General features: G+C 45.2%; 1 protein-coding gene across 3 annotated transcripts in view; it reads right to left on the bottom strand.

The window, feature by feature from the left end:
* Positions 1 to 20,495, bottom strand: part of BCL2 (BCL2 apoptosis regulator) — a gene marked incomplete at its 3' end in the record, with an annotated part of 185,493 nt that overhangs the window by 7,846 nt on the left and 157,152 nt on the right. For all 3 annotated transcript variants that reach the window (XM_081873084.1, XM_081873085.1, XM_081873083.1), the window contains 2 exons: positions 7,452 to 7,573; positions 4,062 to 4,228 (listed from right to left, as the gene is read on the bottom strand). In XM_081873084.1, coding sequence (XP_081729210.1) covers positions 4,062 to 4,228; positions 7,452 to 7,573 — 289 coding nt within the window. The remainder of the gene's footprint in view (positions 1 to 4,061; positions 4,229 to 7,451; positions 7,574 to 20,495) is intronic.

The following is a 20,495-nucleotide window of genomic DNA, read 5'->3' as shown; positions in this document are numbered from 1 at the left end:
GCTTACAATCCCAAGCAATCTGAAATGACCTAAAATACAAGACCTGAAGCTGGCTTCCCTGAAGGTTACAGAATCCAACGGAGGGCTTGTTTGCTCCTCCAGCTCAAGATGAGTTCAACTAAGGCCTAAGCATGCCATAACAATAGTTCCAATATTCACCCTACAGCGATTTCTATCAGTATCAAAACACTTGCCTGATTCATCAGAGAGAAGTAACAAAGATGCTGTGTGCTCTGAGGAGTGGAAGTTAGAGGATTTTAAAGGAAAACCCGAAAGCGCTGAAGCTGTGGTCCTGAGGGAGGACCCCAGAGGAGCAGTGCGCAAAAAGGAATGGAGGAAGCAATATTTATTTATTTTCACAATATCCTGGCTTTCCTCAGAAGACCTAAAGGCAGCATTCATGGGTCTCTCAGAGAGAGCACTTTCTTCACTGGAAACAAAGAAAATTTTGCATCCAAGAGCCCTTTCAATTCCCTTTTAAAAAGCAGCTAGTTGAATTATTAGGCTAGTTGAATTATCTTTTTGCCCCTGAACACTGTACTGGGATGAAGGGGTGGGTGGGTGGGTGTGCAATGGAATACAAGATAGGAGAAGGCTGCAGAAATCTAGGAAAGAGATGTTCAGGGCATGGACCATGCTTTTTGCTGAGATGATGGGAGAGGAAGAGCCGTATTTCTGCAGCTTTGTAAAGGGAGAAGGGGCATAAATCAGCAACAAAGGGAATGCAGGAGACAAAGGGTAGAAAGCTAAGGCTACATGCCTGTGAGATACAGAACTCTGAAAGTTATTTATTTGTTGTTGCTGTCATCAACAACAACAACATTTCCATACCTTCCATAACCATCTAGTACCCTATGAGGGTGGATCACAAACTAAACAAAACAAGGGAAGAAGCACAGCATGTATATAAAAAAAGCTTTCTACATGCAGGGAAATATCTCCTCAGTTACATATACAGATTTGCTAGCATGTTTCCCTAACTCCATTAAAAAAACAAAACAAAACCCATAAATGCAGATACATGCACATAGTATTTATATGAACAGTTCATTCTCATATATTTGCCAGTCACAGAATTTGATTATTTTTTTCAAGGCAGAGATCTGGTTAGTTTTGACACAGCACCTTGATCCCCAAAATAAGGATGCACCACTTCTTAGGGCAGTGTGACCTCTGTTCCAGTTCCTTTAAGATTCTGATTAAATGTTCTGGTTGTTAAGCGGGGGGGGGGGGGGAAGAGTAGCTTTCAGACACACATGAATTTATGCTGGTTTATTAATGCATGAGCATATCCTGGGGGAAGGAGGGGGGGAAATCACATTATAGCTATATCCTAATTTTATTTGCTGATGGGATTCAATTTAGTCACTTGCTAATTTGCAAATGGGAAGTGCCCTTGTTGGGGGCACACAGGTGACACTGAAGACGGAAGGCAGGGAACAGCCGTGGTCAAGGAAGCAAGGTACTTGCTTTGTGAAGAAAGAATGGCAAGGAAGCTGGCACTTGTGTATGTGTGAGTGAATAATCTGGAAGGGCCCAATGGAGGAGCATTTTTTGTATTATTAACAACAGCAGCAGCAGCAGCAACAACAACAACAACAACAACAACTGGAGATTGAACCTGCAAGGAAAGTCTCATATTAACCACAAAGAAGTCTTCTTACCCATTTGATATGTGATTATATCCACAGGGAGAGCTATTTATTAGGTAGCTGGATAATGGGGATTCACAGCACAATTCTATACATGTGTGCTCAGAAGTTAGTCCCATGTACTGCAGCCTACGACAAACATCACATTTCTGTATGGTCATGAGAATGTGATAATGCTTATCAAATCAGATAACTCCTCTCTGGTTGCAGCTGCTCTCCAATGACATAAAGGGTGCTTCCAGGAGACAGGTGTTTGATATTGCAGACAATGTATAGCAGACAATATCTGATAAATTTTCCACATAAGGGAAAATCCGGATTGGGGAAGGAAAGACAAGCTGGTATTTGGATACCAGTAGCATTGTGAGGACGCTGCAAAAAACTTCCATGCAAGAGGAGCACTGGTCCCACAATCCACTTCTGTCTGGAAGCACCCTAAGCAGCTACTATATTGCAAAAGGTTGCCAAATCCACACTTCAACTGCTTTTTGTTCTGCTTCAGGGTCAGGTAGGTCTGATTTAGACATTCATTCCTAAATACTCAGAGGAGTTGTCCTCTCCAGCTGGTTGGAATTTCTAGGAATCCGATCCACTACATTCTTAGTATTTGACAGTGAAAAAGAAGCCTGCTCGCTTACTTTCACCCCACCTTGTCCACTCTCCAGGAAGTGAGGAAGAAAGAGGAGAAGCTACCATCTACCTCTACCCTGCAGTAAACAACCTTATGGGTATTTCTGTAAAGCTTAATATTTGTCATTGGACAGAGTGAGGCATCTTCCCCAGGCAGTTGATGTTGGGTGCCACGAGGGCAGTACATTTAAGTAGTTATTTAATTTATTAATGCTGCATTGTTGCTGCAAGGGGTGTGGGGGAGAGGGGTGATGGGAAGTTTGTGGGGTTTTTTTTTCATCAGGTGCCAGAATAACTCAATTGATCTTGGGGGTGTAGGTGCCATTTGCCTCAGGCAGCAAAATTTATTGGGCAGGCCCTGGTATTGGATGATCGCATGGCAACTAATATCAAATAAGATAAATATGTTCTTTTAAAAAAAAGATGACCACAACTTCTGAGGGCCCAAGGGAGAGCTTGATTGGGGTAGGATGGGGGCAGGAAACAGAAAACAGCTTGTAATTCTCTTTAGTTTCTTCCTGCCAAGTGAGCATGCTGAGTAGAAGCCAAGGCTACAAGCCTTTTTAGTTGGCAGTTCCATTGAACAAATGAACAAATGTAAATAAATACGCCCAAGACTGCTTCCCTTGAGAAGGTCAAAGGGGAGAATTTTGGGAGAGGGCAAGAAATAATGCCCAAATGCCTGTAATAAGCTCAGAATGAGCTGCAGGAAACTTCACTTTGCTATACAGCTCGAGATGCCTTGATGTCATATAACATTAACGAACTGACAAGGAAAGAGTAGCCACACACGAAAAATGCCGACATTCAGTTGCTGCCGGAAGCTGAACTTCACTTTGGCTGAGGTGAAACTTCAAAAAGGGCCAAGGGAGTGGAAGGCTGGAATTTAAGGCATGAACTAAAAATAACTGGCAAAATCCAAAGCTGAAATGACTCTAGTGAGATATTTAAAATAGTCATATGAGGTGAATTTTGTAAGAGTCTCATGATAATTTATTTTGCTGAGGTGCAGGGTGGAGAATCAGTATCCTAAAGGTTCTCTCAAGCTTACAACTTGCGACACAACCTCATAAATTGCGTTGTGTGCTGAGAAGGAAACACAAGTCATGAAATGATGAAATCTGGCTACTGTGCTGGAAAGTGAATGTTGAGTAAATTCGGCTGTGCGTAATCCAAGGTAAGCATTTAAAGGTGTGCTTCATAGCTTCAGACTGAGCACCTGTCTCCAAGCAATGGAGCCAACCACACAACACTGTTAAAAAACACTGTGATGTCCAAGGTATCATTTTCCATTGCCTTTACAACTTTGGGAAAGGGGACACATACTGTTATTTAATCCCAAGAAATGAAATCGGCCAAGTATCATGATTACCATCCTTTCAGCAAGGGCACTGAAATATGCAGTCATGCTGGATTCTCCAAATAATGGAAAAAACTGAAACATTTGACTCCCTGGGGTCACTGAAGATGTATGTGAAAACCTGCGGCTCTTTAAACCTTTATCAATGACTATTTGATATGCTAGGAGATTGCTAGCCAGGTGTGGCCAGTAAGTGCCTCCCCCCCCCCATTTGTTATAAAATTGGATTTGGCTGCAAGCTGTGAATTTAAATTACTTGTTCTCCTCCTGTTCTTTGTTCTGCCTGAGGAAGAGTTCAGGGAAAGCTGAAACCTCTTATTCTTTCTGCTCCCCCAACAAAAGACCCACTTGTACTCCTCTTTAAACAACTTTGTGGATCAAAGATGCGATTGAGTAGAATAAGACAAATGTTTGCATACCTCTTCTTGAACACAGGTTTGAGCACTTCTCAGAAAAAGTCTCTTTTCGAGAATAAAACAATGGTGGTGAAGAATCAACATATTCCTGAGCTGTTCCTGGGTTGTTTTGGTGAGGGTCTGCAAAAGCTGTGGGATATCTAGGATTTTCCATTGTTCCTTCTGGTGACCTACAGGTGGAGAAGGATAAAGAACTGATACCTTACGCATCGCCTTCTTAAAACTTATTTTACTTAAAAGTGATTTCTACGCCACTTTTCAAGGTCATAGATTCTCCCATATGTTCCCTCCCACCAAATACTCCCTTTATTGTTTGAAACCCTGCTCTGGAATCCTCTGCTGTCCAACACCGAGAGGACAGCAGCAAAGAGCGGGGACACCTCAGTGATGGCACCACACTGTGGAATGCCCTTTCAGTGGAGATTTGGCACACCCGAACACTTCTTATGGTTTTAAATAGTGAAAAGGGTAAAAGGCCCCTAGAGTGACTATGGGGTTGCAGCGCTCATCTCGCTTTCAGGCTGAAGGAGCCAGCGTTTGTCCACAGACAGCTTTCTGGGTCAGGTGGCCAGCATGACTAAACCGCTTCTGGCACAACAGAACACCATGATGGAAACCAGAGCGCACGGAAATGCCATTTACCTTCCCACCTCAGCGGTACCTATTTATCTACTTGCACTGGCGTGCTTTCAAATTGCTAGGTTGGCAGAAGCTGGGACAGAGCAACTGGAGCCCCCATTGCGTGGATTCAAACTGCCAACTTCCTGATCAGCAAGCCCAAGAGGTTCAGTGGTTTGGACCACACCACTACCCGTGTCCCCTTTTAAATAGTGGTAGGCAACCCCTAATCCACCTAATTAGGGCTAGTAGACCCTATTTGGCCTTTGAGGCCATTTTTTGCAAGCCATGCCATGCAAACATGTCGGGTGTGGGTCAGCTGAAGACATGGCTCCCTACTGAAAGATGATTTTGCAGGCACTGCTGATAAGTAGTACCTGTAAATTCTTGTTTCTTTGCAAGCACTGACAATTGGCTGGTCCCCTGCCCTTGCAAAGAGCTATGCCTTTGCTTGTATGGTTTGATTTAAAATGCTTCGACTGACATGATGTTGATGTCAGGCTATTAACAAGCAGGTGGCCCCATCCACCTGTCAAAATATAATATGGGACTTGGAGGGGGCTGAACCACCTGGCCTGCTTGTCTGTTCTTCATCCTAGATTATGAGCACTTGGGTGATTTAAGAAGGCCTTCAGCAGAAAAAAAAATTGTCTCTCCTTGTTATGAATATGTAAAGGCTATTTCCTTTTTGTAGGTCTTCACTTTGGCTTGAATATTAACAAGGCTCTGTGCATCGGGGGGTGGTGAAGTTCCCCATTATTTAAAAGGTACAATTAACAGCATTTTAGCTCCTTTCCATAATAGCTATCATGCTTGCCCTTGGTCATATAGGTTACTACAGCTCTGCAAACTTGTTTTCAAAGTTTACTGAATTAACTCTGCCAGACTGTTATTGGCTTTCGCTTAATGTTCTTCGTATTTCTTATTTTAATTATTATTCCAACCCTAAGCCATCATTTATTCACTCAATTAGATTTTCCCACTCCTAGCATCTTTTGCATTCATCTGTTCTCATTGGCAGAATTACAAGTACACCAATGCAACTGTAATCAGCAGACATTAATTACCGTGGTCCTGCATACGAGCTACACTGTCACCAATTAGAAGCATCACCCACTTTGCCGCTAGCTTTTCTCTTCTAATGAATATGATCTATAGGAACAAATTAATCAATTGGTTGTAGGCATAGGTGCCAAGATGTTAAAGTCTGGCAGGGCAGTAACACTTCCTCCCCACCTCCTTGACCTTTAGGTTTTGTGTTTTGTGCACTGAACAGCTGTGCAACATAAGCTGTGTGATTTATAAGTCTTTCTACTAAACAGAGAGCAATCACTTGGACACCAGCAATGCAGCTGCCTCCCTCTTTTAAACAAGCCACATGCCAGAAAATAAGATGCACCACTAAGAGTGACGTTGATCACAAATGTGAGCTCTGTCCCAACAACCTTGGTGGTTAGCTGTATTTCCAGAGAAAAGAGCGTTCCTGGAAGACTTTGAAATTGCCTCATTTAAACGCTTGCGCGTGCGCTCTCTCTCTCTCTATATATATATATAAGGTGGTAAAGGTAAAGGGACCCCTGCCCATTAGGTCCAGTCATGACTGACTCTGGGGTTGCGGCACTCATCTTGCTTTATTGGCCGAGGGAGCCGGTGTACAGCTTCCAGGTCATGTGGCCAGCATGACTAAGCTGCTTCTGGCAAACCAGAGCAGCACACGGAAACGCCGTTTACCTTCCCGCCAGAGCGGTACCTATTTATCTACTTGCACTTTGACGTGCTTTCGCACTGCTAGGTTGGCAGGAGCAGGGACCGAGCAACGGGAATTCACCCCATTGCAGGGATTCGAACTGCCGACCTTCTGATCGGCAAGTCCTAGGCTCTGTGTTTTAACCCACAGCGCCACCTGCGTCCATATATAGTGGTACCTCGGGTTAAGTACTTAAATCCGTTCCGGAGGTCCATTCTTAACCTGAAACTGTTTTTAACCTGAAGCACCACTTTAGCTAATGGGGCCTCCTGCTGCTGCCATGCCACCGGAGCACGTTTTCTGTTCTCATCCTGAAGCAAAGTTCTTAACCCGAGGTACTATTTCTGGGTTAGCAGAGTCTGTAACATGAAGCGTCTGTAACCTGAAGCGTATGTAACCCGAGGTACCACTGTATTAAAATAAAATATATTAAAAAATCTAATGCTTTAGAATAATGCAGCCTCAGTGGATTGTAAATAGAGGGAGGGCATACATATTTTTAATTCAGTGTCCCTCCCCTCCCCCGTGGAAGGAGACTATTTACATCTAAATGGATGCTCACGTGAATGTTAAGAAGCCAGCAAAATATAGCCAGGACTTTGTATTGTGTTGCATTGGAATGTTCTCAAATGGCTCAGCCACTCCTTTATAAGAAGGAAGCAAAAAATACAAGCAAGTGCCAATTTATATGTGTGCACAGGACCGCAGCCTCAGTCGCCTTCGTTCATAACAATGCCATCCTTTCCCAATACGCAGAACTATTATAATGTCATGCATGGAAAGATACTGGAATGAGTTGTTTCTCCCTGTCCCCACGGTGACGCCTTTTCTGGCTTGGATATCACCCATGAAGACAGCTCCATCTGCACTATTCTTAACAAAGTACAACTCCCAGGATGCTTTGGGGGAAAGCCACGACTGTTTAAAGTGGCATGATGGACCCAAAAGAGTAGGAGTAATATGGCATACTGTGCATTATTTGGCTCCCTGCTTCCTGAGTGTGTCCCATTTTCATTTTTTAAACTTACCTTCCATTTGAAGGATACGGTTTCCTATTTCTTTCTTCAATATATCGGCTCTCCCTCTGTCTGTAATCTGTATTGTGATGAGGTCTCTCTGAGTGAGCCATCTTCTGCCTCGCTGAAGTTGTCTGCAGGTATAGAAAACACAAAATCTATTGATTCAGTTTGCTGAATGACTAGCGTTTGCAAAACAAAATTACATTTATTAGTAAGGAAGACAAAGGAGGTATATGTAGGGGTGGGGAGAATTCTATGTAAGCAAACTGCAACTGTAGTCTTTTTAAAGCTTGTGGTGCCGTATGTTAGCAGAGGACCTACCAAGCCCTCAAAGGTAAAAAACAACAACCCTCATATAGGCTGAAGCTGTGAAAGTTAGGAAAACACTAATGGGGTGGAAATGAGAGAAATACTAAAAACAAATTGAGGGGGAAATCCTGTTTTATTTTAAGCATCAGCAAAACCCATACAGTGGTACCTCAGGTTAAGAACTTAATTTGTTCTGGAGGTCTGTTCTTAACCTGAAGCACCACTTTAGCTAATGGGGCCTCCTGCTGCTGCCGGAGCACGATTTCTGTTCTCATCCTGAAGCAAAGTTCTTAACCCGAGGTTGTATTTCTGGGTTAGCAGAGTCTGTAACTTGAAGCGTATGTAACCCGAGGTACCACTGTACATGGGAACAAAATGTATAGAGAGCTCTATACCCAGTTCCAAAATCATTCATTTAAAATGTGGAACCATCAAAAACAATGATAAAAACTAGCGCATTTTTCCGTGCATAAGATGACCCCATGTATAAGACGACCCCTATTTTTAAAAAACCCAAAATTAAGAAATTAAGTTGTTTAACTTTTTTGGGGGGGGGGGTAGGGAAGGTCACTTCTACCAATTGCTCACCTGCCTGCCTGCCACTGCCAATCACTTGCTACAGCCACTGAAGACTGCACACCTCGCTGCAGCCGCCAATTGCCTGCCCACTCACTGCCACCAACAGCCCACCCACCCACTTGCCGCAGCCAAAGCCAATCACCAGCAGGCCTTGCCACAGCCACCAACCACCTGCCCAATCGCCGCTGCCAAACTCCTGCTTGCTGCTGCCATTAATTGCATGTCCCCCCTCTGCATTCACTATCCGTGTATAAGACAACACCCTATTTTTGCCTTTTTTTTTTTTTTTTTTTTTTGCAAAAAGCATCGTCTTATACATGGAAAAATACGGTAATTCCCAGAAATGCAGCTTCTTTAATTCTGTACACACACCACCCCCGGAAAGTACAGCTCACCACCAGTTTACTTTCTTCAGCACAGCCAGCTAAAATCTTCTACAGACTGGTTCATACACAAGACATACGTAACAATATTGCAGTTGTCAAAACCTATTTCTCATGGGCTCCACCAGGCAGAGGGCCTTCTCGGTAGTGGCACCCACCCTGTGGAACGCCTTCCCATCAGATGTTAAGGAGAGGAGTAATTAATATAACATTTAGGAAACATGTGAAGGCAGCTCTGTACAGGGAAGCTTTTTAAGGCTTAATGTTTTACTATGTTTTTATATATGCTGGAAGATGCCCAGAGTGGCTGGGGCAACCCAGTCAGATGGGTGGGGTATAAATCAATCATCATCATCATCATAATCATCATCATCATCACATGGGGAGTAAAAGCCTGCTGTGCTTGCTGCTGCAGAAACTAAGGAATTGTTTGTTTTGGGGTTTTCCATTTGTAACAAAAAGCATGTGCACTGTATCAGGGTAGTTCATGGGTAGACAAACTTAAGGCTCGGGGGCTGGATCCAGCCCAATCCCCTTCGAAATCCGGCCCACGGATGGTCCAGGAATCAGCATATTTTTACATGAGTAGAATGTGTCCTTTTATTTAAAATGCATATCCTTAAATTTTATTTAAAATGCATATCCTTAAATTTAAAATGCATCTCTGGGTTATTTGTAGGGCCTGCCTGATGTTTTTACATGAGTAGAATGTGTGCTTTTATTAAAAAGGCATCTCTGAGTTATTTGTGGGGCATAGGAATTCGTTCATCCCCCCCCCCACAATATACTCCCCCCACAAGGTCTGAGGGACAATGGACCGGCCCTCTGCTAAAAAAGTTTGCTGACCCCTGAGGTAGTTGGATAGAAGGGAGTTGGGTGGAGGAGCCAGGATTCCAACCAATGAAGTCTTCTTCCAGCTACTCCTGTTGTCACTGTTTTGCCTTATACCGCTCGCTCAGATGGACAGATTTCACCCAAGGGCCTCTGTTATGGAGCAGCAGCTTTAAGCAAGGGCTTAGGTTCAAAAATGTGCAATTGTGAGAAGAAAATAGGAAGCTGCTAATTATACAGAATCAGACCAGGGGTCCATCTAAGTCAATTCTGTTCAAGCTGATCAGCAGTGATGCTCCAAGATCAGTTCCTGGGACCTTTTTCTGCACTGACCTATGGCCCTTCCCACAATGATGGGAGAAGCTGCCTTCTTCCTTCTACGCAAGAGCTCCAGGAATGCTGCCCTGCCCTGGCAGTTCAGATTGCAGGCTACTCTTTTCTCCCCCATCCAGTCTGCAAATAGACTTCTTTGCAAAGTTGGATTTGCTGAGTTTCAAGAGCGGGGAAAAAAGCATCCAGATTTTTTGGGGGGGCGGGAGCTGCTCTCTCCTTCTCATTCTCTGCAATCCAAAAGCCTACCTAAAACTCCCCCAAAAACTCTACCCATTTGCAGCAAGAGGAGGCACAATATTTAAACAGATCCCCGTTGTGTGGACAGAGTGAGGTGTCAGGTGTCTATTGACGGTGCGTAGGGCTGCTACCTTTGCTGTGGCAAAATACACGACAGGGAGGGGTGGTTGGGGGGTGATTCCCCCCCCCCAAAAAAATCTGATTCTGAAGTGACTTCAAAGCAATCCATTACAATCTATCGCAGCCTAACCGGATGGCCGTGGGTGTAGCCAAGGGGGAGCAATAAAAATACTAAATTAACAGAGGTTCTAACCCTCCCCCTAGCAGAAGACTGTACCCCCCCCCAAACAAAAACCTGCCTCCCTTAATGTCCTTTTTTATGGGGGATTTTTACCCGTGATCTTCCCCCCCCCAAAAAAACCCCTCACCTAATTTTGGGAGCGATCTCCTTTATATATATAAGTGTATACACACACACACACACACACACACACACATATATATATAAAGCTCCACCTGTGCTGAAACCTTTTACACATCCTTTCAAAAAAACATGTGTTTGGAGAGGACCCCTAACTTGGCAGAGATTGAAAGAGAGATTCGGAAACACAATACTGATATCGAGGCAGGACGTAGCATTTCACACTGAAATACAGGTGGCAACCTTAGTAGCGGGGAGGAGGCCGGCATGAAACCCCCGAACCTCAAACTGGGCGGGAATTGGCAAAGGTTTTTGGGGAGCCCCCCCCCCCTTCTGCTCTGAAGCCACACTATATTTATTGGTTTGGCGTTTATTTCCCATTTCCCTGGGACTCACCTCTGCGCTCTGCAAGGCCCTCCCCACAAGCCCAGGCGCTCAGGACCTTTGCGCCGTTGCTGGAGGCACGTCGGAAGAGAATTCGGGCTCGAAGTGGGCGCAGGAGTCTCCTCTGTTTCCTCCCGAGAGGCTCTCCGGAGACCAGCAGGGCGGCATTTCCTTGTTTTCTCTTTGTGTGTGAGAAAGAGAAGGGGAGAGAGAGAGAGAAAGAAAGGAAGGAAGGAGGGCGGCGGAGGGGGGGAAGGAGAGCGCGCGCAGGTAGGACTCGCCCGGGTCCCGCCCCTCCTCGGCTCCTCTTCTTCTTCTTCCTCAGGGGAGAGGCGGGTTTCGCTTGGCGCCGCCCGGAGTTTCACCGGCTCTCGAAGGCCAGAGGAGGGACCTGCGGAACCTGAGGGCAGCAGCGGGAGGGGGCGGGCCCAGGAGCACGCGCTCTGAGGAGCGAGGGCGCGCGCGGGTGGCGGCGGGGAAATCAGCCCCGGGAAAGGGAGCAGGTGCAGCAAAAGGGCGAGGCTCCTGTGGAGAAAGGGGAGTTTGCAAGAAAGGCAATGCAAGGAGGGAGCCCACCTGCGGAGGGAACGTGGCCGACAGAGACAGAGACAGAGAGAGAGTCTGAGGGCGAAAAAGCGAAGAGTTGGTTTATGAATCCTGTGGAACGCCCTCCCACCAGATGTCAAAAAAAGAGAACAACAACTACCAGACTTTTAGAAGACACCTGAAGGCAGCCCTGTTTAGGGAAGCTTTTAATGTTTGATGCATTACTGTATTTTAATATTTTGTTGAAAGCCGTCCAGAGTGGCTGGGGAAGCCCAGCCAGATGGGCGGGGTATAAATAATAAATTATTATTATTATGAATTGCTTCCCATAAAACGATTTAATGTAGTGACCTGGGGTGGGATTTGACGTTGCAATAGCTCCATTTGCACAAGCATTGCAGTTTGCTAGGTACAATGATTCACACACACGCTGTTCTGGGGGATCTCCACAACAAGCCATAAGTCCAGATCTTCAGGAAAGGTTTTATGTTCCCTTGATACGTGTCACCTTCAAGACCCAAGTGCATTTGTAAAAGGGATGCTAGAGATACGTGGCACCATAGGGACGTGGGTAGCGCTGTAGTCTAAACCACTGAGCCAATTGGAAAGTTGGTGGTTCGAATCCCCGCAACAGGGTGAGCTCCCGTTGCTCTGTCCAAGCTCCTGCCAACTGAGCAGTTCGAAAGCATGCCAGTGCAAGTAGATAAATAGGTATTGCTGCAGCGGGAAGGTAAACAGCATTTCCATGCGCTCTGGCTTCCGTCACAATGTTTCGTTGTGCCAGAAGCAGTTTAGTCATGCTGGCCAAAGTCCTCTGTGGACAAAGGCCGGCTCCCTCGGCCTGAAAGCGAGATGAGCGCATAGTCAAATTTGACTGGACTTAACCGTCCAGGGGTCCTTTACCTTTATATTCTGTATATGTGTGGTTTTGGCTGGGCTGGAAGCTGGAAAGAGAGAGCCCTGACTCCCTCAGCTGAAGCAGAGCAGAGACTGTGGTGTCTTTGTGACATATGGTTTATTTACACATATATTCAGCCCGAGCCTGTGATGGAGGGGTTCAGAGCACCTTCGTTGCTCACCTAATGCCCAGCTTAATCTACTTCCTAACCCACTAGTCTCTAAGCTTAGCTCTCTTTATCTGCAGAGGGAGGGAGGGAGAACCCCCTTCATTTGCATATCAAATGGTTTCTTTGATCCTGTGTTGTGCTAACGGATGATTACCTCAAAGGAAATTAGCCTGACTCAATTAACACTTAACTCACGTTGATTCTCTAGGATTACCGTTGTCTAATACACACCTTAGGAAGCTTGCCTGGCTTAATTACCTTTTAACACATGCTAATTAAAGGATTAGAAGCCTTTAGAACACAGCTCAAATATACACATGGATCTATCTTAAATACACACGAGTCTGGCTATTTTAGATACATGGATCTATCTTATATACACACAAGTTGGGCTATTTTAGTTACATGGGTCTATCGTAAATACACACGAGTCTGGCTATTTCCCAGTTTAAATACTCCAAGGCTTTATTAATTCTAATACTATTGGTTCAGGGACTTTAGGGTGTCTTGCACCCATTGACTTATAACAGTACCATTCCTAATTATCACTAGGGCTACAGCCCCAAACCCACTTAACCCCAGAGAAAGCGCTGCTGAACTCCATACATCCAGTTTCTGAGTAAATACATATAGCAGGTGTGGAGAACTTCAAGCCCAGGGGCCAAACATCCAGCCCGTTTACACTCCCTGAGCCATGCTTCTCACTGGCCCTGCTCTGCACCCGTCTTTTGTGCTTATGCCTGGCTGGAATGTGCCCTTGAACTGTGCAAATAAATGCCTTTTTCTTGCCTGGGTGGAGGATGAAGAGATGCATGTGCAGAAATTTCTCCCTTTGGCATAGCTGGAATGTACCAAGGTAAGAGTCACATCTATTGCTCTTGGACTGAAAAAGGTCCCTTGCCCTTGATGGTGTAGGATTGAGCTGCTAGTAGACCAGTTTTACTATTTCCAGACCCCTCAGTTCCACTTCTGAAATGCAGTTTACTAGAATATTAGCATTTTAAAACAGTCTTTATATTTTTAAAATTAGACTACTTGTCACACAGGGACACAGGTGGTGCTGTGGGTTAAACCACAGAGCCTAGGACTTGCCAATCAGAAGGTCAGCGGTTCAAATCCCCACGACGGTGTGAGCTCCTGTTGCTTGGTCCCTGCTCCTGCCAACCTAGCAGCTTGAAAGCACATCAAAGTGCAAGTAGATAAATAGGTAACTCTCTGGCAACCCCAGAGTCGGCCACGACTGGACCTAATGGTCAGGGGTCCCTTTACCTTTACCTTTACTGGTCACAAACCCTGGCAATGGCTGCTGGATAAACTCCCCCTCTCAAAAAAACCTTGCTGTAATAGGGTATCAGAAAAATAGTGGATAATATGCTCAACTCCTCCATGGTCCCAGTGCAGAGCTGTAAGTTAAATAGAATATTGTGGTTATCTTTCAGCTGAAACGGTAGAGGATAACTGAAATCGAAGAAGGATAAACACATTTCTCAGGATTCATTTGCTAATGTCAAACAGTTGTCAAATACACGAGCCTGCGGGATAGCTCATTTGAGCATGAGACTTGTAATCTCAGGGCTGTGGGTTCGAGCGCCACGTTGGGCAAAAAAGATTCCTGCATTGCTGGGGGTTGGGCTAGATGACCCTCATGGTCCCTTCCAACTCTACAACTCTTTGATTCTATATCAAGGGATATTTAGCCAGAAAAGACATGTCACGTTGACTCTCAGCCTATTTTCTAAATACTGGCTTTTCACACATTAATAGGGACTAGGGCTCCCATTATCCCTAGCTAGCAGGAACACTGGTCAGGGATGATGGGAGTTTTTATTTTATTAATTTTTAAATTGAATTTACATACAGCCCTATCCCCGCTGGTCTCAGGGCAGTTCACAGGATATAATCAGAATATGAAATCCCAAAATACATAATCAAAATACAAACAACAACCCAATAACCCACCCACCCCCAACAACAGTTGGGGACCCACGTTTGAGAAACTGTAGCTGCAAGTGGGCTCAGAAGGGCGGGGGAAAGCTGGTGCTAACTCAGCCACAATTTAGGGAGGAGTGCATTACTGTAGACCAGGCATCTCCAAACTCGGCCCTCCAGCTGTTTTGGGACTACAATTCCCATCATCCCTGACCACTGGTCCCGTTAGCTAGGGGTGATAGGAGTTGTAGTCCCAAAACAGCTGGAGGGCTGAGTTTGGGGATGCCTGGTATAGACAGTACAGCACACCCTTCACATGATTTAATGCAGTGCAGGCATTACAGTGGTACCTCGGGTTACAGACGCTTCAGGTTACAGACTCCGCTAACCCAGAAATAGTACCTCGGGTTAAGAACTTTGCTTCAGGATGAGAACAGAAATCGTGCTCCGGCGGCGCGGCAGCAGCAGGAGGCCCCATTAGCTAAAGTGGTGCTTCAGGTTAAGAACAGTTTTAGGTTAAGAACGATCTTACATGGACCTTAGATTTTTTTGAAACACTGGCTAACTCTGTGCATTTTGAGTTTCTGTGAAAGAGGCTTCAGCTAGAATGAGGTACAGTCGGCAGATGGTCCATACGTGATGCAGCTCTGAGCTAAGGTCAGTGCAAGGAATGCAAAATAAATGGGGTGATATTCAACTAAGCCGCATTCAGAGTAGACCCAATGAAGTCATGGGACTTAAGTTACCGGTACTTTCTCATGCTACTTTATGACTAATATTGGATATCACCAATTTATTCTAGAGCAGTTGCTGTGCCTCATGGATACAAAAAACAAACAAACCCTATGGCATTTAATAAGTTTAATGCAAACATGAACCCATCCTTATAGTTTGTAGAGGAAGCAGGGGTGAGGGGGGGGAGGGAGAGAGAGACAGACTCTGTGGCTTCCTAATCCAGTATGCTTTCGTTCTGGCTTGGACTATAGACAAATGAAATACAATTCTGACATCTAGTGTCTTATGTTGCTCATAGCAATAATGAGATCAGTCCACTTTTCTTTCTGTTTATAAGGAAGTCTCTAGGTTTGGTACCATGCCGGGTAGTTGATAGGAGCCAATGCCTAAGGCCAATACCTTCAATTCTGTAATCAATAAAGTTGTGGCCATTTACGCCCATTAACCTTAAATAATGTGTCCTGTGTCTTCATTTCTTATGGGGGAGGGAACTTGCCACGCAAATGAAATACAATTCTGACATCTAGTGTCTTATGTTGCTCATAGCAATAATGAGATCAGTCCACTTTTCTTTCTGTTTGTAAGGAAGTCTCTAGATTTGGTTCATACACACATACTCACCACTTTCAATGTCTTGCATGTGTGTAAAGACTGTCACATATCTAATACATCCACTTCGGTGGAATAAATTAACACACTGGGCTGCAAGCCATCAGGTTTAGACAGCTCCAGTCATGTCTGCATATGCACAGATCAGCTCTTTAACCCATAATAAAAACTAGCTTATTCAATAGTTTTCTTTTTACAAAGCTCCAGAATTCTTGCACCAATGTACCAATTATTCTAATAGGGCAAGATTTTTATGTTAGGATAAATGTTGCAATAAAGTTTAATCTCCCAGAATGAAGTACTTAACCCCGAAAGGATAATATTCATAACTCGCTATTAGGTTAAACAGCTTCTGATTTACAGGCAAGAAAATTACACCCCGCTCTAATCTATTGCCCAAAATAACTGCTTTGGATTCTGGCAGGGATGAGATTTGCATCCAGCCCTAGCCTCTCTTTTCATTGCTGTCAGCTCCAAGAATATATGAGAAAGAGATAATGAGAAAAGTGATCATGGACAGATGTGATGCGCTTCTTCTAGCTGACCTAGCCACTGTGATCCACGCGACGGTCACCTCCAGGCTTGATTATTGTAACTCACTCTACGTGGGGCTGCCCTTGAGACTGACCCAGAAACTCTAGCGGGTGCAGAATGCGAGACTCCTTAAGGGGTCCTTGCCGCGGGGTCATATTCATCCGGTGCTATACCAGCTGCACTGGCTCCCGATGGAGTACAGGATCAGGTTTAAGGTGCTGGTAAGCCCTATACGGCCTAGGACCCTCGTATCTACAGGACCGCCTCTCCTGGTATGTCCCACAGAGGACCTTACGGTCTTCAAATAAAAACATCTTGGAGATCCCAGGCCACAGGGAGGTTAGGCTGGCCTCGACCAGAGCCAGGTCTTTTTCGGCTGTGGCCCCGATCTGGTGGAATGCTCTGTCACAAGAGACTAGGGCCCTGTGGGACCTGACATCTTTCCGCAGGGCCTGCAAGACAGAGCTGTTCCACCAGGCCTTTGACCAAGGCATAGTCTGACCCTCTCTCCTTCTGTAATCCTCACAGAACTCTAGCCCAATGGTTGCCATTAATTTTATTCTGAATTGATTTTAGAATGTATTTTAATTAATTGACTGTGTGATTTTATGTACAGTGTGCTATTTTTATTTGTTAGACACTCTGAGCCCGGCTTTGGCCAGGGAGGGCAGGATATAAATAAAATTTTATTATAATTATTATTATTCTACCTGTCCACGAGGGCTTAGGTCCAGGAGGGCTTCCAACCTTTGTGTTGGGACCACGAGGATCACTGAGTCAAGCAGGAATCAAACTCACAACTCTGAGATGTTTGTCTCATGCTGTACCGACTGAGCTATGCACGCTGGAACCCAGACAGATTGAAGCCCCAGCATCTGTTTTTCTAAGAACTGATCACTGGGTTCTCTTGTTAAATATACTAAACTTGGTTGGGAAATTGATATGCCATGGGGTTAATGTCAGAAGCAGAGCAGTTTGCCAAATACGAACAGACCCCTCAAGTCCACAGTACCTGTGCCGCCACTAGGTACACAGCTGAAAGTCTGTGGGCTGCATCCAACTATGTGATACTGAAGAGAAGACCCATTGGAATGAATGGACCTAAGTTAGTTAGGTGTGTTAATTCCAGTGGGTCTCCTCTGAGCAGGACTACTGTTGTACGCAACCCTATGTCTCTTTGAGTTCTTCTCTTTGTTCCCTGAGGGTGCAGTTGCTGCCAAACATGTGTATCCTGAATTGGGGGCATCCCTTCTGACAAGTTGTAGCTGTCTGGGGGTGCACACATGGAATAATAGAGTTGAAAGGGCCCCTTGGATCATCTAGTCCCAACGCCTTGCAATGCAGCTGTCCCTTATAGGGATCGAACCTGCAGCCTTGGTGCTATTAGCACCACACTCTAACCAACTGAGCTATCCAGCTTGGGTAAACACAGCATGCTCTTTGGCAGGAGTCAGCAACCTTTTTCAGCCATGGGCCGGTCCACCGTCCCTCAGACCATGTGGTGGGCCAGACTATATTTTTTTTGGGGGGGGGAATGAACAAACTCCTATTCCCCACAAATAACCCAGAGATGCATTTTAAATAAAAGCACATATTCTACTCATGTAAAAACACCAGGCAGGCCCCACAAATAACCCAGAGATGCATTTTAAATAAAAGGACACATTCTACTTGCTGATTCCCAGCCGTCTGTGGGCCGGATTGAGAAGGCGATTGGGCCGCATCCAGCCCACGGCCTTAGTTTGCCTACCCCTGCACTTTGGCAATGACTAGATGCTTCAGTCTTTCCTCCAAGTAAATTATCTCAGTCAAGCTGTTGGGGAAGGTGGAGGGGCTCATGTCATTATGGTGACTTCAGCTCTAGAAGCGATACAGCCAAATCACAGGGTAGACACATGCACCAGTGGACGAATGTTCAGGAGCAGTTCCACCCCACTGGAAAGCTTAGCAGAGCATTTCCTCCATATTTGCTGCCATTCATAGTGTCAACACGAGGTGGCAGTGGGCTTGTATCTGGATGGAGGCAGCAGTTTCCTAGCCTTGCAAGAGTAAGATGCCTAGCAAAGATATGTATTATACACAAGCCTGTTTAATAAATATTATAAGCTGCTTACTTAGTAAATGAATATTATAAGCTACATAATTGGAAAAAATCTCTTAACCCCTGTACATAAAACAGTAATATAATTATAATTTATATTCAGATGCAATCAGTAGAATTTTTAAAAAACTGTATATGACAAATCATGTCTGTAATAATAATAATAGTAGTAGTAGTAGTAGTAGTAGTAGTAGTAGCAGCAGCAGAAGTACAGTGGTACCTCTGGTTGCATCACCTTGCCAACAAAGGTCCATATAGTTAAAGCTATGGTTTTCCCAGTAGTGATATATGGAAGTGAGAGCTGGACTGTAAAGAAGTGCTGGAGGAGACTCTTGAGAGTCCCATGGACTGCAAGAAGATCAAACCTCTCCATTCGATAGCTCAGTTGGTTAGACCATGGTGCTGATAACACCAAGGTTGCAGGTTCGATCCCTGTATGGACCAGCTGCATATTCCTGCATTGCAGGGGGTTGGACTAGATGATCCTCAGGGTCCCTTCCAACTCTACAGTTCTATGATTCTATGAAATCAGCCCTGAGTGCTCACTGGAAGGACAGATCCTGAAGCTGAGGCTCCAATACTTTGGCCACCTCATGAGAAGAGAAGACTCCCTGGAAAAGACCCTGATGTTGGGAAAGATGGAGGGCACAAGGAGAAGGGGACGACAGAGGACGAGATGGTTGGATAGTGTTCTCGAAGTTACCAGCATGAGTTTGACCAAACTGTGGGAGGCAGTGGAAGACAGGAGTGCCTGGCGTGCTCTGGTCCATGGGGTCAGGAAGAGTCGGACACGACTAAACGACTAAACAACAACAACAACCCCTGATTCCAAACGGGATCCGTTCTGGAGGCCCGTTCGCAACATGAAAAGAGTGCAACCCGCAGTGGCGCATCTGCGCACGGGTGGGTTACGATTCGCCACTTCTGTGCATATGCGTGATGTCATTTTGCACGTCTGCGCATGCGGCGAAACCCGGAAGTAACCCTTTCCGGTACTTCTGGGTCGCCGTGGAACGTAACCTGAAAGAATGTAACATGAAGTGGACGTAACATGAGGTATGACTGTATTACCAGACATCTTGAACAGTATAATGAAGGTGTCTGCCTAATCTTAACACCACCAGCTACCTCTCTTAAAAGTTGTTTCAAATGGGTTTCATAGGTTGAACACCCTGATCTTACAGCAGAGATGGGGAACCTCTGGCTCTGCAGATGTTGCAGGACCACAACTGGCAATTGGCCATGCTGGCTGGGGCTGCTGGGAGCTGAAGTCCAGCAACATCTGCTCCCCTATCCCTGCCTTAATAGTAAAGGGCCATCTGGTCAATTTGCACCTGGCTATTGGCCACTTGCAACCAAAGGAAGATGCCCGGGCACCAGGATGTTGCCTGACATCTCCACCATCTGGAGGTATGTGCCTGGGGATCCTTGGATCTTGACTGTTTTCACATATTAGAAACACATCCTGTAGAATTCTATCCATTATATTTTGTCTGCAAAATCACAAGGAATTTCAGGAACCAAAAAGTAATACAGAGAAAAAAAAGACGTTTGAGCCATCTGTCCCTAAAATGTCAACCAGGCATTCCATTTCGGCAGCTACAACCCTGGTTTAAGGAGCTATGTGGCACCTAACTCATATATCTGAGTTTCTAACATTGTTTCAGAGGTAAAGGTAAAGGACCCCTGGACGGTTAAGTCCAGTCAAAGGCAACTATGGGGTTGCGGCGCTCATCTCGCTTTCAAGCGCATGGAAACACCATCTACATTATTGTTTCAGAATAACGTACTAACAAACAAAAACTTGTTTCCTTCTCCTGTAAAAAATTCGAAGTGCTGCTGCTATAGTATACAGTGGTACCTCTAGATACAAACGGGATCCGTTCCGGAGCCCCGTTCGCATCTAGAGGTAAACGTAACTAGCGACGGATTTCGCCGTGTCTCCGCATGCACGTGACGTCATTTTGAGCGTCTGCACATGCGCAAGCGACGAAACCCAGAAGTAACGTGCTCCGTTACTTCCGTGTTGCCAAGGAGTGCAACTCGAACGCACTC

This window comes from Podarcis erhardii (genome assembly GCF_964252035.2).
Source record: "Podarcis erhardii genome assembly, chromosome: 8".
Lineage (NCBI taxonomy): Eukaryota > Metazoa > Chordata > Lepidosauria > Squamata > Lacertidae > Podarcis > Podarcis erhardii.
Note: the sequence above shows the minus strand (reverse complement) of the source record. Positions and strands in the feature narration are given on the sequence as shown.